The sequence below is a fragment of the Astatotilapia calliptera genome, chromosome 8 (genome assembly GCF_964374335.1).
Source record: "Astatotilapia calliptera chromosome 8, fAstCal68.1, whole genome shotgun sequence".
NCBI lineage: Eukaryota > Metazoa > Chordata > Actinopteri > Cichliformes > Cichlidae > Astatotilapia > Astatotilapia calliptera.
In genome coordinates this window covers 18,432,734-18,445,247 of record NC_137429.1, presented here as the reverse complement: position 1 = coordinate 18,445,247, position 12,514 = coordinate 18,432,734, and the positions used below count along the sequence as shown (strand labels likewise).

The 12,514-nt window shown below is 40.8% G+C and overlaps 1 protein-coding gene across 8 annotated transcripts in view; it reads left to right on the top strand.

Annotated features, from left to right (window-relative positions):
• Nucleotides 1-11,420, top strand: part of mpripa (myosin phosphatase Rho interacting protein a) — a 52,940-nt gene extending 41,520 nt beyond the window's left edge. For 7 of the 8 annotated variants that reach the window (XM_080305548.1, XM_026178766.2, XM_026178763.2 and 4 more), the window contains 10 exons: nucleotides 952-1,068; nucleotides 1,819-5,520; nucleotides 7,259-7,406; nucleotides 7,496-7,601; nucleotides 7,813-7,972; nucleotides 8,059-8,166; nucleotides 8,250-8,336; nucleotides 8,406-8,568; nucleotides 8,978-9,063; nucleotides 10,570-11,420. In XM_080305548.1, the coding sequence (XP_080161674.1) occupies nucleotides 952-1,068; nucleotides 1,819-5,520; nucleotides 7,259-7,406; nucleotides 7,496-7,601; nucleotides 7,813-7,972; nucleotides 8,059-8,166; nucleotides 8,250-8,336; nucleotides 8,406-8,568; nucleotides 8,978-9,063; nucleotides 10,570-10,641 (4,749 nt within the window). In that variant the 3' untranslated portion in view covers nucleotides 10,642-11,420. Of the gene's footprint in view, nucleotides 1-951; nucleotides 1,069-1,818; nucleotides 5,521-7,258; nucleotides 7,407-7,495; nucleotides 7,602-7,812; nucleotides 7,973-8,058; nucleotides 8,167-8,249; nucleotides 8,337-8,405; nucleotides 8,569-8,977; nucleotides 9,064-9,180; nucleotides 9,264-10,569 lie in introns of all 8 variants that reach the window. The other variant, XR_013911001.1, reaches the window with a different exon arrangement.
• Nucleotides 11,421-12,514: the final 1,094 nt, after the last annotated feature.

The window sequence follows — 12,514 nt, the reverse complement described above, 5'->3', positions numbered from 1 at the left end:
CTGTTTTTTCCTTCACACTGTCAACAGCTGCTTGCTCATGTCGGGGTCGTCTCATTGTTGGGGCTTTCTCTGTATTATTGCAGGGTCAATTTAAAGTGCTTTGAGGTGACAGTTGTGATTTGATGCCATATAAATAAAATTAAATAGTTTGTTTTTGGACAATTAGGCATGTCTAGTTCTTGAGATTTTTTTCATTTTCAGATTCAATAGGAAGTTTCATACTGGACACAACATTAAAGTCTCAGCTTTAATTTGACATCAGTACTATATAGTACTATCTTACTCTACACTTGAAATGTATCCACAGTTTTAGAAGGCTTCAGAAATGACATTTTTAATATTTTTCTATCTTTTCTGAGATCTTTGCACTCGTAGACCATCAAAGATGATTAATCAGAGGAAATAATATTTAAATATTTGGCTACTTGCCTGTTTGTTCATGGGGTAGGAATTACTTTTTAGGAGTGGATTTGGTTATTTGCTGAGTCTCTGCATGTCATGCCTTGAAATGGATCATGCTGCAGTTGCTGTTGTGCAACATTTTATGGTTTGCTGTCACAGAAATGAGCAGCTACATCAAAACAAGAAGTTTTTTCCTGCCTCCATCCATTTGTTAAGCTGTTCCTACTGTGTGTTTTTTATCATTCATTTTTAAGCAAATTTGTTTGGTGTGATCAGGTTAATTGAAGGAATTCATTCCAGCCTTGCATGTTGTTTTACGTGTTGCACTTGGTAAGCCACCTGGTGATGAGAAATGCTATACTGTATATGATCTCCTTTATTCCATTAAAAAAGTATTATAATACTTTTATTAAAAAGAATTGTCAACCTAAAAAGGTAAAAAATGCTGAACTGTCCAAATGTTTTCAGTTATATATATTTTTTGGTTATATTTATTTTATAACAACACCCTGTGCTATTTGTTCATTACCTCTTTGCCTCTCTTGACAGTTGGGACAGAAGCAGAAGGAGCTGGACCAACTGCAGAAGCAGAACAACCTCTTAAAGGAGCAACTAGAAAATGCGCTAGTGAGAGAGCAAAGTGCCAGGGAGGGCTATGTACTGCAGGTAGCTGCACTCTTTATATATCCCGCAACCTTATTTTTCTTTTAAATTGATACCACAACATGAATTAACTTAAAGAAATGTTGTGGTAGAGCGGTGTTAAGAATTACAAAGTGAAAGTATGTACTGTACTAACAGGTGTGTGGGTGCTTATTCTCTGATATTGCTATGCGTGGTTGTGGTTTTCTTAGCATGAGATTTTCACTAACTGTTTTTTGATGGAGTTTCACATCTCATGGGAAAGTAACTGATTTGATCTGATGTGCTCAAGGTAAGAAAGAGGATCAATAAGCCTCACGCTGTGCTTTTTCCCTCTGCATGTGTCCTTTCGCAGCTTGATTTCTGCATGCTTTGTGTTTCTGAATAAGTGTGTGATTAATGCCTCTTTTCTTTTTTTCTTTCTTTCTTTCTTTTTTTTTTTTTACATTAAACACTTTTAGGTCATACCATGAAATCACATTATGTTTGGTCATGTTGTATTCTTTTAAATCACCATATTGATCACCCATTTTTTGGTTAATTGTTTTTTTTTTTGGGGGGGGGGGAGGTGTTTGAAGGTGACTTCATCTAAACCTTTCTGTTTTCAAGTCACCTCTGAAAAAGCACAGTAGAAGCTTGAGGGAAAATTTACTTTCCTAAAAAAAAGAGAAGTTATTTTCTTCCTGGTTATCCCCGAGATGTGGCTCTCTGTATTTAGTAGAGGGGAAAGTAACGTGATGATATTAATGAAACTATCTCATCAATCTTTTCAAGAGCGCAACACCTCCTACGTCTTCACCGCACAGAGTGCCATGGCAACACTTGCACAGGCTTAATCAAGATTTACAGGGTGAACTGGAGTCCCAGAAGCGCAAGCAGGACCTTGCACAGCAACAGATCCGGACATTGAAGAGAAGCTACACCGAAGCCCAGGATGCCGTAGAGCGCCACGAGTCCGATATTCAGGCTTTGCAGTCTAAACTTGCATCTGCAATGGCGGAAATTTTAGCAAGTGAACAGGCTGTGGCCCGGATGCGGAATGAGCTCAGGCTAGAGCAGGAGCGCTCAAAAGAACACGAAGAAGAATACAGTCATAGTGAGGCTACCCTACGAGCCCAGCTGAAGGACAGTGAAGACAGACTCCGTGAAGTAGAAGCTAACCTCCTGGAGAGAAACCAGGCCCTCAGGCAGCTGGAGCGCCAGCAGGCACTGCAGCGAGACCACGTGAGGGAGATACAGAGGTTGCAGGAGAAGCTGCAAGAAGTGACTGCTCGACTAACTGCTACAGAAGAGGGTCAGGCGCTGAAAGACGAGCGCCTTAAGCAGGAACAGCATAGCATGCAAGAGAGTCATGAAAGAGAGAGACAGAATCTGTGCAAAAGATTAGCTGAAGCTGAAACTGCACACAAGAAAGTAGAGGACAGGCTGTTCGAGGCTGAGCAGCAGGTAGAGGCCTTGTTAAGGGGTAGGCGGGCCTCAGGAGGTACAGAATGCAAGCAGGAAATGCTGAAGTTGCAAGAAGAGCTGGCTCAAAAGGCTGACATGGTTGAGTCACTGAAGGAAAGTGTCCGTAGACTGGAAGAAGAAAAAGGACATCTTACGTGTCGTTGTCAGGAACTCATCAACCAGATTGCTGAAGCAGACCGTGAAGTGAACAAGCTTCGCTCTCGCCTGGAAACAGAAGAAGCAGATTACTACACCTTGGAGCATTCATATGAGAGGGCTACCCAAGAGTTTCAGAAAATGAGCCAGTTCCTTAGAGAAAAAGAGGAGGAGGTCCGGCAGACTAAGGAGATGTACGAGAGACTGATGGAACGCAAGGAGGAGGACCTAAAAGAAGCACTTATTAAAATGACTGCACTTGGCAACAGCTTAGAGGAAACTGAGCTGAAGCTGCAAGCCAAGGAGGAGCTTCTCTGTCAAATGACTCAAAGCCTCTTGGACAAAGTTGAGCCTTGTAATGCTGAGAAGGATCTGCAAGCCAAGCTTGTGGTTGCAGAGGACCGCATTGCAGAGCTGGAGCAGCACCTCAATGCCCTACAGCTGGGGTATGCTAATCTACACATGGAAAGGCAGCAAATCCCAGAACAGAGTGAGGAGGAAAGAACATCACCCTCCTCGTTATCAAACGCAGAGCTTTCTTTAGACAATACATCCACAACAGAGAGCTCCCCAGACGATAAGGAGTCTCAAGCTAAGAGACCAAGGATACGTTTTTCGAGTATTCAGTGTCAAAAATATGTCAATTTCGAGGTCCTGGACACTAGTCAAAAAATGAATCAGGATGTAGCTGAAGACATTGAGTTAACTGAAGGAACAGCTACTCCTGACTTCACAGCCCCACATGCTAATGACCCAGAGAAGTTTATCTCTATCATACATGCTCTTGAAACAAAACTGCTCGCCACAGAAGATAAGCTAAGAAACCTAACACAAAATCTGGATAGGCAACGATCCACCCAAGCAGAGGACTTGTCCGATATAGATTTAAAGATCGGCGAAAAGGATTCTTGCCCAGAGAAAGAGACTAGTGATGCAAGTGGTATACAGAGTAGTGCTGGCATTAAGCATTGTACCAATGCCCTTGTATGTGTGGAAAATGGTCGAGAAAAAGTTAGGGCTATTCTCAGTGGCTCACATGAAACAGATACACAGCTGCACTCATTGTGTGAGATAGAGAAGGATTTGTTCAATGCATCGCTGTACCTTCAACGGGGACAAAAGATGTTGGAAGAGCAATCACCAGCTTTCCATCCAAATCAAACCCCAGAGACTGTAGATAAAGAGGCAATGCACCTTTTTGCCAAAACTTTGTCCTTTGAGGCGATGGTTTTGAACAAGATGGCTTTGTTAATACAAACGTCAAAGTCTGACCTCCTGCAGGCTCTTACTGAGATCTGGGAGGACATTGAGCACATTAAAAGGAGTGACAAAGATTGCTTGGCTGTAGTTTATGCCGATGTCTTGACCAGGAAGCTGATTTTAGAAAGTGGGTTCTGGAAAGAACTTGAGAAAGCAGAGACGGATGTTGCTAAATCCAAAGAGGGTGGTGTATTAGATGATGTAGATGTTGATGCCAAAGTTGCCTTCAACAACTTCATTAAAGCAGAATTGGCCTACTCAATTCAAAATCTTAAGCTTTGCTATGAGGAGAAATTCAAAATACTTAAAAGGGAGCTAGCTGTAGCTCATAAAAACCTCTATGAAAGGGAAATGGCTTTGAAAGCAATTATTGAAGCCTCTAAAAGGCCTGATTTGAAAACTGTCATAAAAGAAGTCAAAAACAACTTTGGATTCAACAAACAAAAGCTGGCGGACATTCACCCTCCCGAGCTTGCTCCGTACATGGAGCAGATCGAAATAGAAGAAGCTAGAGACTTGGCTGAGGAAATCGTAGACAGACACTTGGCTGGTGAAATGCCCTCTTGTGGCATTGACTCTGTTGAATCACTGCAAAATGCTCATGAAAGCCTGGCTAATGAACTTCAAAGACAAGCAGCGATCCTCCACAAGTATGCCCAAGAACTAGAAAGTGGCGAAAGCAATCCCGGACTGTCTAAAATGATCCGATCTCTTCTAGGACACCAAACTTCACATATTTTCACAAGTACCTCTCTTTGTATGCGTGAAGCCCTCACCCAGGCTCAAGTGGCATATGTGGCATGTAGGTTACGGGCCATGCATGAACAAGATTTAGGCTATTGTAAACAGACCAGTCAAACTATGGATGATCTCGTGCAGCAGCATGCATGCAGTGTCACAGCAATCCAAGAAAAATATGAAGAGTCTTTACAAGAGGAGCGCCGGAACTTCAAGCAAATGGTGGAATCTCTCCAGAAGGAAAATCAGACACTTAAGAGTGAGATTAGCAAACGTGTGAATCAGCTCTCGCAGCAGCAAGTGGTCTTCTTAGAGAAAGAGTTTCAGAAAGAGACGGAAGACCTGAAGCAGAAGCATCAAAGGGAGCTGAGCCGAGCAGAACAAGGCTGTGCCTCAACAGAGCTGGCCCTCATGGAAGCAGCAGCTGACAGTCAACAAAAGTTAGAGGTTCTGCTAGCAGACATGGACACAATGGAGGAGAGGCACGAGAGTCATGTGAGGAAGCTCGAGGAGCAGTTTGAAATGAGGGTTTGCGAGCTCCAGCATATCCACAAGGACAACATCGAAAAGTTACGTTCAGAGTATGTGGAGAACATTCAGAGTCTCAAAGATCACCGATCTTACGATCAAAACCCTGAGGTCTCACAGCCACCTCCTTATGAGGAGGCCGCTACGCCAATGGAAGAGGAAGAGCAGGGAAAAGGGGACGATGTACAGCACATATCAGAGGTCGACTCCATGGTGGTTCTGAAAGACCGCATTCAAGAACTGGAGACTCAGATGAATAATATGAGGGACGAACTGGAGAACAAACACCTTGAAGGAGATGTGGCCAGCCTGAGAGAGAAATACCAGAGAGACTTTGAAAGCCTCAAGGTTTTTGCTCTTTCATTTTACCATTTTAGTGAATAAACCCTTTTTAAGGGAGAGAGATCAGTAGTTATTATAGCCAAAGAAGAATTAACTTTGATTCTTTGATTTCTAATCCTCAGTAACTGGTGATTCGAGTAACTGAGGATTAGGAATTGGGAAATGGTGTGATTTGAGACGAGTGAAACATGTTTAAATTGAACAGTTACATCATCTGTGGGCTGTAGCATGATTGTAACTGGAGCTTTAAAGGATGTCCTGAACTCCTAGGTGATAAATCATAACCACCGTGGTAACTGTAGACTGTATATAAAGCATGGAAATAGGCTCTAGGCCAAACCCCTTAGATCTCTAACGAACTGGACCAATGAAACTTCCCTTTATGTCAGTGTAAAGAAGTTTAACTACACATTTAATATCCCTGAGATATCTTTATATAAGTAAAATAAGCATATTTTCCACAATTTGTCTGTTCTTTTACATCATATAGAAAAGCTGCTGTGTTAAAAGAAAGAAATCTTTCAGCACAACTCTTTGGGCTGAAGTTGTAAGAAATAAATGTGTAAAATGACACAAAGTTCTGGTAGCTCATTACCCAGACTCCCCTGTAATTGTAAAGCAGAAAGTTTTTAATGGTACGGAAAATTGTGTCTTTATAAAATAGTTGCTTCAGTGTAAAAAAATAAAAAATACAACAAAAAACAAACATAAATGTCTATAGTAGATGGAGGAGGGAGAATTTTTTCTGTCATTTAATTCTTTGGCTATTACTTAATTACTTTGGTATGGTATGAATGGCCAAAGGCAGGCTTTTATCACTGATGAGCTGTGACACTTATGAATATGCAGCTAAAAGTCCAAAATGTATGTACTCTTTCATATTTTCCAAAGCCATCCAGTGAGGCAGATTGCTGGGCCTTTGGGCCTTATGTTTGACGCTGCTGCTTTAGGTTTTAAAACTGATGAAGTGTCTTAAATGTGCAATATTTCCAATGAACAACAGGACCTTATTGTATTTTTTATGTAAGTTAAAAATCTTGTTGGCCATCTGAGTCGGAGCTTCAAAAGCTTGCTCGATGAATGACATCAGTAGGTCGTCCATCTTTTATATACAGTCTCTGCTAATGAAAGTGTTGCTAATTAATAGACTAATAGAACTAGTCTGTTAATTATACTAATAGCCTATACAAGACTGTTAAATTGATAAAATTTTAGAATTATGTTTCTAAAATGTTTTTATATCTATCTCAATCTATACAGACATATAGATATAAACTATGGGTTTGTTGTCTCAGGAAGGTTCTGATCTTTCGGTATTCTTCAAATCCTGCTGATCAGCTGGGGACATCCTTTTTTGTTTCAAACAAAGAAGCAAAGCAACCAATAGCAGGTTGTCTTGAGTCCTTTCTGACACAAATTGTATTTCAGTTTACTTTAAATACTCATTTGGGCATCAGTAATCACACCATTTCCCACTTTCAGAATAAAGTAGCCTATCAGAGTAAGAGTCTATCAGTATAAACTGCAGCTTGGCTGGCCTAGAATCTCTGCTTTACTCGCTCTGTTACTAACATAGACAATTTCTACTTCTAAAAGTCTTGCATGGCCTCTATCACTGATTTTTGCATGTAGTCGAGTGAGTTATAGATAATTTACTAAATCTGTAGTCAAAAATAAAAATGTAGCTGCAGTGAATGCATAATTCTTTTCGCAACGACAGATTGTTGACTTTTTCTTCCACTAGGCCACATGTGAGCGTGGCTTTGCCGCAATGGAGGAGACACACCAGAAGGTGATCGAAGACCTCCAGAGGCAGCATCAGAGGGAGATTTCCAAGCTCATGGAAGAGCGAGAGAGGCTATTGGCTGAGGAGACGGCTGCCACGATTGCTGGTAAAGAAAGGGTCTCATCGCTCGTAGCTGCTGTGCTTTGATGACTGTCATACAGTGACTTGATATATGTGCTCTGTTTTTTAATGTAGCTATTGAAGCTATGAAGAATGCACACAAGGAGGAACTGGAAAAAACCCAGCGCTCCCAAATAAGCGGACTGAACTCTGACATTGATGAACTACGCTTACAATACGAGTATGTTTTACAAGGGGAAACCTAAACTTTGCATCCAGTGTATTTACTATATCAGTTGGGTGTCAACATTTAATCTTGACTGGGGCCTAAAAACTGTACTGATGTCTTGCAGTTGCTTTTGGGGGAAAAACAGTTTTATTATATGATGAAAGAAGCTTCTGCGCTGTGAAAAACACAAATGCATGTTGACACTGATTATCTGACTGTGTAGGGAGGAGCTGCAGTCCATCCAGAGAGAACTGGAGGTGCTGTCAGAGCAGTACTCTCAGAAATGTCTAGAGAACGCTCACCTGGCTCAGGCGCTGGAGGCCGAGAGGCAGGCCCTCAGGCAGTGTCAGAGAGAGAACCAGGAACTAAATGCACACAACCAGGTCAGACTCCGCAATCCTGCACACGTACTGTGAATACAAACCTGTTTTTGTCCACAGGTTTGAATACGTCTCCATTTTTCTAACAGGAATTAAATAACCGGCTGACTGTAGAGATCTCTCGGATGCGCTCCTGTTTTAGTGGGGAAACCGCTCACTCATCACTTTCCCAGGGCAAAGATGTGTATGAACTGGAGGTATGTTTAAACGAACACACACACACACACAGACGCTCAACTCATGTTGATCTACACCCCAAGTGCCTCTCCCTGTCTTGTAGGTATTGTTACGAATAAAGGAGTCGGAGATCCAGTATCTCAAACAAGAAATCCACTCTCTGAAAGACGAGCTACAGTCTGCTTTAAGGGTAAGCACATCTCCCTGAGAGTGATTTAAAAATCTGAGGCCGTATATTCATCCCCGATCATTTTACCAGGACAAGAAATATGCCACAGACAAATATAAGGACATCTACACAGAACTCAGCATTGTAAAAGCAAAAGCAGACTGCGACATCAGCAAACTGAAGGAGAAGTTGCTCATTGCCACAGAAGCTTTAGGTGAGAGGACTGTCGATGGAACAGTTACATCTGGATATGGTGAGTAGAAAATGCTCAATTTGACTTTAATCTTTGTTCTTTTTAGTTCCCATTTATATCCAGATATCCGTGAAGTCTACTAACATGGCAACAACCAAATGCTGAGCAAAGCTGTGTTTATTATAAATATGTTACAACTATCCAACCAGCCACCTTTAGTGCCACCCGGGGATTGTCTCTTTTTGGATTGCTGTTGGTTTGAACTGGGAAAAAATGCCTTCAATCCTCGAAATGTTTTTAACATTGTTTTGCTATCTTTATCCTTCCTGAGAAAGATGCGTCTTCCTCTTGGTAAAGTTAGGGAAAAATTTTTAAGATTACCACTTAAATGCGAACAGATGCTGTCGGTTATATATTTTTTGAAGAAGCATCACCACTGTTAATAATAGGGTCTTTATTGTGTTTTTAGATATCATGAAGTCCAAAAGTAACCCAGATTTCATGAAAAAAGAACAGTCGGCGAGCTCCAGGCATTCACGAGGTTTAAGGTCAAAGGTGAGTGTTTGCCGTGTCGTTTGTTGCTTCTGTGGTAGAAACGTGTTCAGAGTCAGTCAGAGGTCATGTTTTACTGGAAGTGCTTCAAGTGTTTCATCTGTCTGTTTTATCCGTCAGTCTGTCACCGAGCAGGTCTCATGGGATAGCTGACACTCCCATTGTGGGGTGATCCCCTCCCAACCCCCGCCCCAACATATGCTGTAGGTATAATGTGATAGACAAACAGCATGCCCTCCATGCCTACCTACCTAACTATGCATGATTTCATCTCCCCTCTGACCCCAAACTCTTTCTTTTGGCTCCACCGTGAGCAATCGAAATATGATATTTCAGCTGAATATCAGAGGTGTGAGGGTGTTACTCATCAAAAGATTTTTAGTTAGAGTCCTCTCCTCCTGCGACTGCAGAAACGGTTAAAAGATGAAAAGAAACTGTAGCGCTTTCACATCAATGAAGTACTGAGCTGTGCTGGGTGCTCACTGTGAGGACTCCCAACTGTCTTTTGTTTTTGTTCTGTGTCGTTTTTCTTTATTTAAAAATGTTTTTTACATTAACAGTTTTTTGTTTGTGGCTGTTTGAATCCTCTGTTTTGGTGTTGTGCATACTCTTACGGTACTGTGCAAAAGTCTTGAGTCACCTCCTCATGTCTTCATTTTGCTTCCGAGGAGCCAGATGTTCAGTTGTTTAATTATATTGTGGTCTTGACCAATAATTTTTCAGGCTTTCTGGGTCCTTGTCCCCAGTTCCTGACTATTTTCAGATGAGTGTTTTCCTGTTTTTAAGCCACTCAACACTGACTTGAATCATTAAAGTACAAAAGAAGGCACCTAACTCAAGGATTTAACCATTTTGGTTTACACATAACTTGAAAAAAATGTGTTTTTGCTATTTCTTTAGTTAAAAGCCCAACAAATGCCAAGATAACATAGTTGTACAGGCATAACAAATATTCTTACGTCAATAAGAGAAACTGTCTCAGCTTGGTGTGCAGCGAGTCCTTAAATGTGATTGAAATGGATAGAGAACAAAAAAAGGACAAAATCCAGCCGAGACCTGACACAGATGAGATATATTTGAAGGTTCATAAGAACTTTGCTTTCATGAAGCCATTGTTAACTGAGAACTTTACCTGAAGACTAGTTAAAGAAAACAGAGGAAAGCTTGGCTAAAAGTTTGAGCTGTGTTGCAGAGTAAAGGTGGTGATATCATTTTTCCAAGCAGAATATAAATAAATAAGGGCCGGCTCAAGACTTTTTCTCTGTACTGCATTTATGTGGCATGACCATATCCATTTATATTTTTCCTGTACGTCGTGTGTTTTAACCTTTTAAATTAAAGTGTGTCGAGCAGAACACATCTGGGATTAGAAGCTGTGACTGTTTTGTTGTTTCTGACTTTGTGGGTTTTTTTTCCTTTGCGTCTGTGTGTGTTTGTGTGTTCGCTCTTTTCTGCCCACATGCGCATTATTGCCTCATAACAGTAAATGACTTTGTTTGTCTTTAACAGAGCCTGAAAGAGGGACTCACCGTGCAGGAGCGCATGAAGCTTTTTGAGGCAAAAGATTCCAGAAAGATTTAACCTGAAAAGTTTTTTGCTTTTTTTATTTTTATTTTTTTCTTTATTGTTCTTTTTTTTTTTACGCTTGCCGTGCCATCATGGGCTGAAGATGTTGGGGTGGCATCTGAGATCAAGGACTTTAATCTATCTGTTCTAAGCCTCTTTCATGTTTTAGCTCGATCTTGTCTCTTATTTTAATTCTTAAAGTACATACACTTACGATCAGGCCAAGTTGGAGTCGTGTCAAACGCGCTGTGAGAGAGATTCGATTACAGCTTTTCTGTTGATCCTCCAAAATGCCAAAACTGACAGCAATACATAATATGAATAATATATAAATATAAATATATCCCAATATTGAATTAAGTATCTGCTGTATTTTATTATTGTAATAGTGTCTATATCTAATAATTTTTAACGTGCTTAATGTTGCACCAGTTCTCCTGTACATAACTACTGGACACATGTAGACTATGGTTTGCTATTATTGTTGGGGCATCTGCTGTACTATTTGATTGATATTGGAAAACAATGTGATGCTTACCTTGGTATGATGTATGAGTGTTTTATAAAACGGTGTGTCTGTGTGTGGAAGTGGGGGGGGGGGGGGGGTGAGATTGCACTTACCTTTTGACTACTTGAGGAGGCTTGTTTTTATTCGTCTCAGAATCGGTGTAGTGACTTCCAGTCGATTTATTGCAGTGCAACCAAACATGCTGACTCGCGTCGCATTAGGTGACCAGCCGTGATTTGTTAGCGATACAGGAATTTATTTCAAATATCTTAAATTCTGACTTTGTGTTTGCTTCAGTGTGAGAATTATCATCTCCTTAAACCTGAACCTGTTTTTTGGATTTGCATGATCACGTTGCCTCCTTTTCCTACTCTTTGCTTTAGTGTGGCGCTCTAGACAATTATAAGCTTTGCTTTGCAAGTCCTACTGTTGAGATGCTGAGATTGAGATGTTTTACTGTAAGCGGCAGTCTTGAAGCACTTGGCCCAGTCCCTGACCTCTTACTGAAATCTAGTCGTGCCTCAAACTGAGTGAAGAATATAGACATCCATGAAACCTGTGCAGCTATGGATACACACTGTATAGTATTCAAACCACGCCTTGTGTATATAAATATATGCCACACGGAAGACTTCTGTGTTTTGTTTTAAACTTGTACCTTGCTCTCTAGCTCTATAAGAAATATATATGAATATTTTTTATTTTAATTTGAATGTATAACGTCAAATAAATGAAGTGTTTAAAAAATCTGTGGCTTGTATTTTTCTTTTTACAGACTTGGGATTCAGCGGTTTGTGCACCCATTCCTTACACAATTCTTCGTTAATTTATTATTTAGCTGTAAGGTGTGAGTCTGTTGTAAAGGCTCACCTTCTAGCACGTTCACTTCACCAGATGCACCTTGTTTCTTTTCCTCACCTTTGATTGGGTGTGGTGCTTGGCCTTAATTGCACTCACCTGTCACACATTATATGTCACACAGTATATAAGGACTGCACTCACCTACCCCTCACTCTTTCTTCACTCCCACATGGGGCGGCAGCTGAGGTGAGTTTCTCTTTGAGTCTCCTGAGTTCATGTATCATTTTGAGTTACTTAAATCATACTTTATGTCCTTTTTAGAGAGAGCAGTCCATGTGTGTCTTTCTTTCCTTCCTTCTTTGCCTTATTGATTTGAGTTGAGAATAAAAGGAGAACCCTGTGAATAATTCTGAATCAGATGGCTGCTTTTTCTTATTCTAACCAGATGAGCCCATGATGCTGATTGCTTCAGCCCTGAACCTTCCTTCCTTCAAAACAGAGTCTGTGGTGGAAGGACCTACTCACTGGACACTTGAATAAGTCCACCTTTCCAGTACCAGGTTGGACTCACTGATTGCC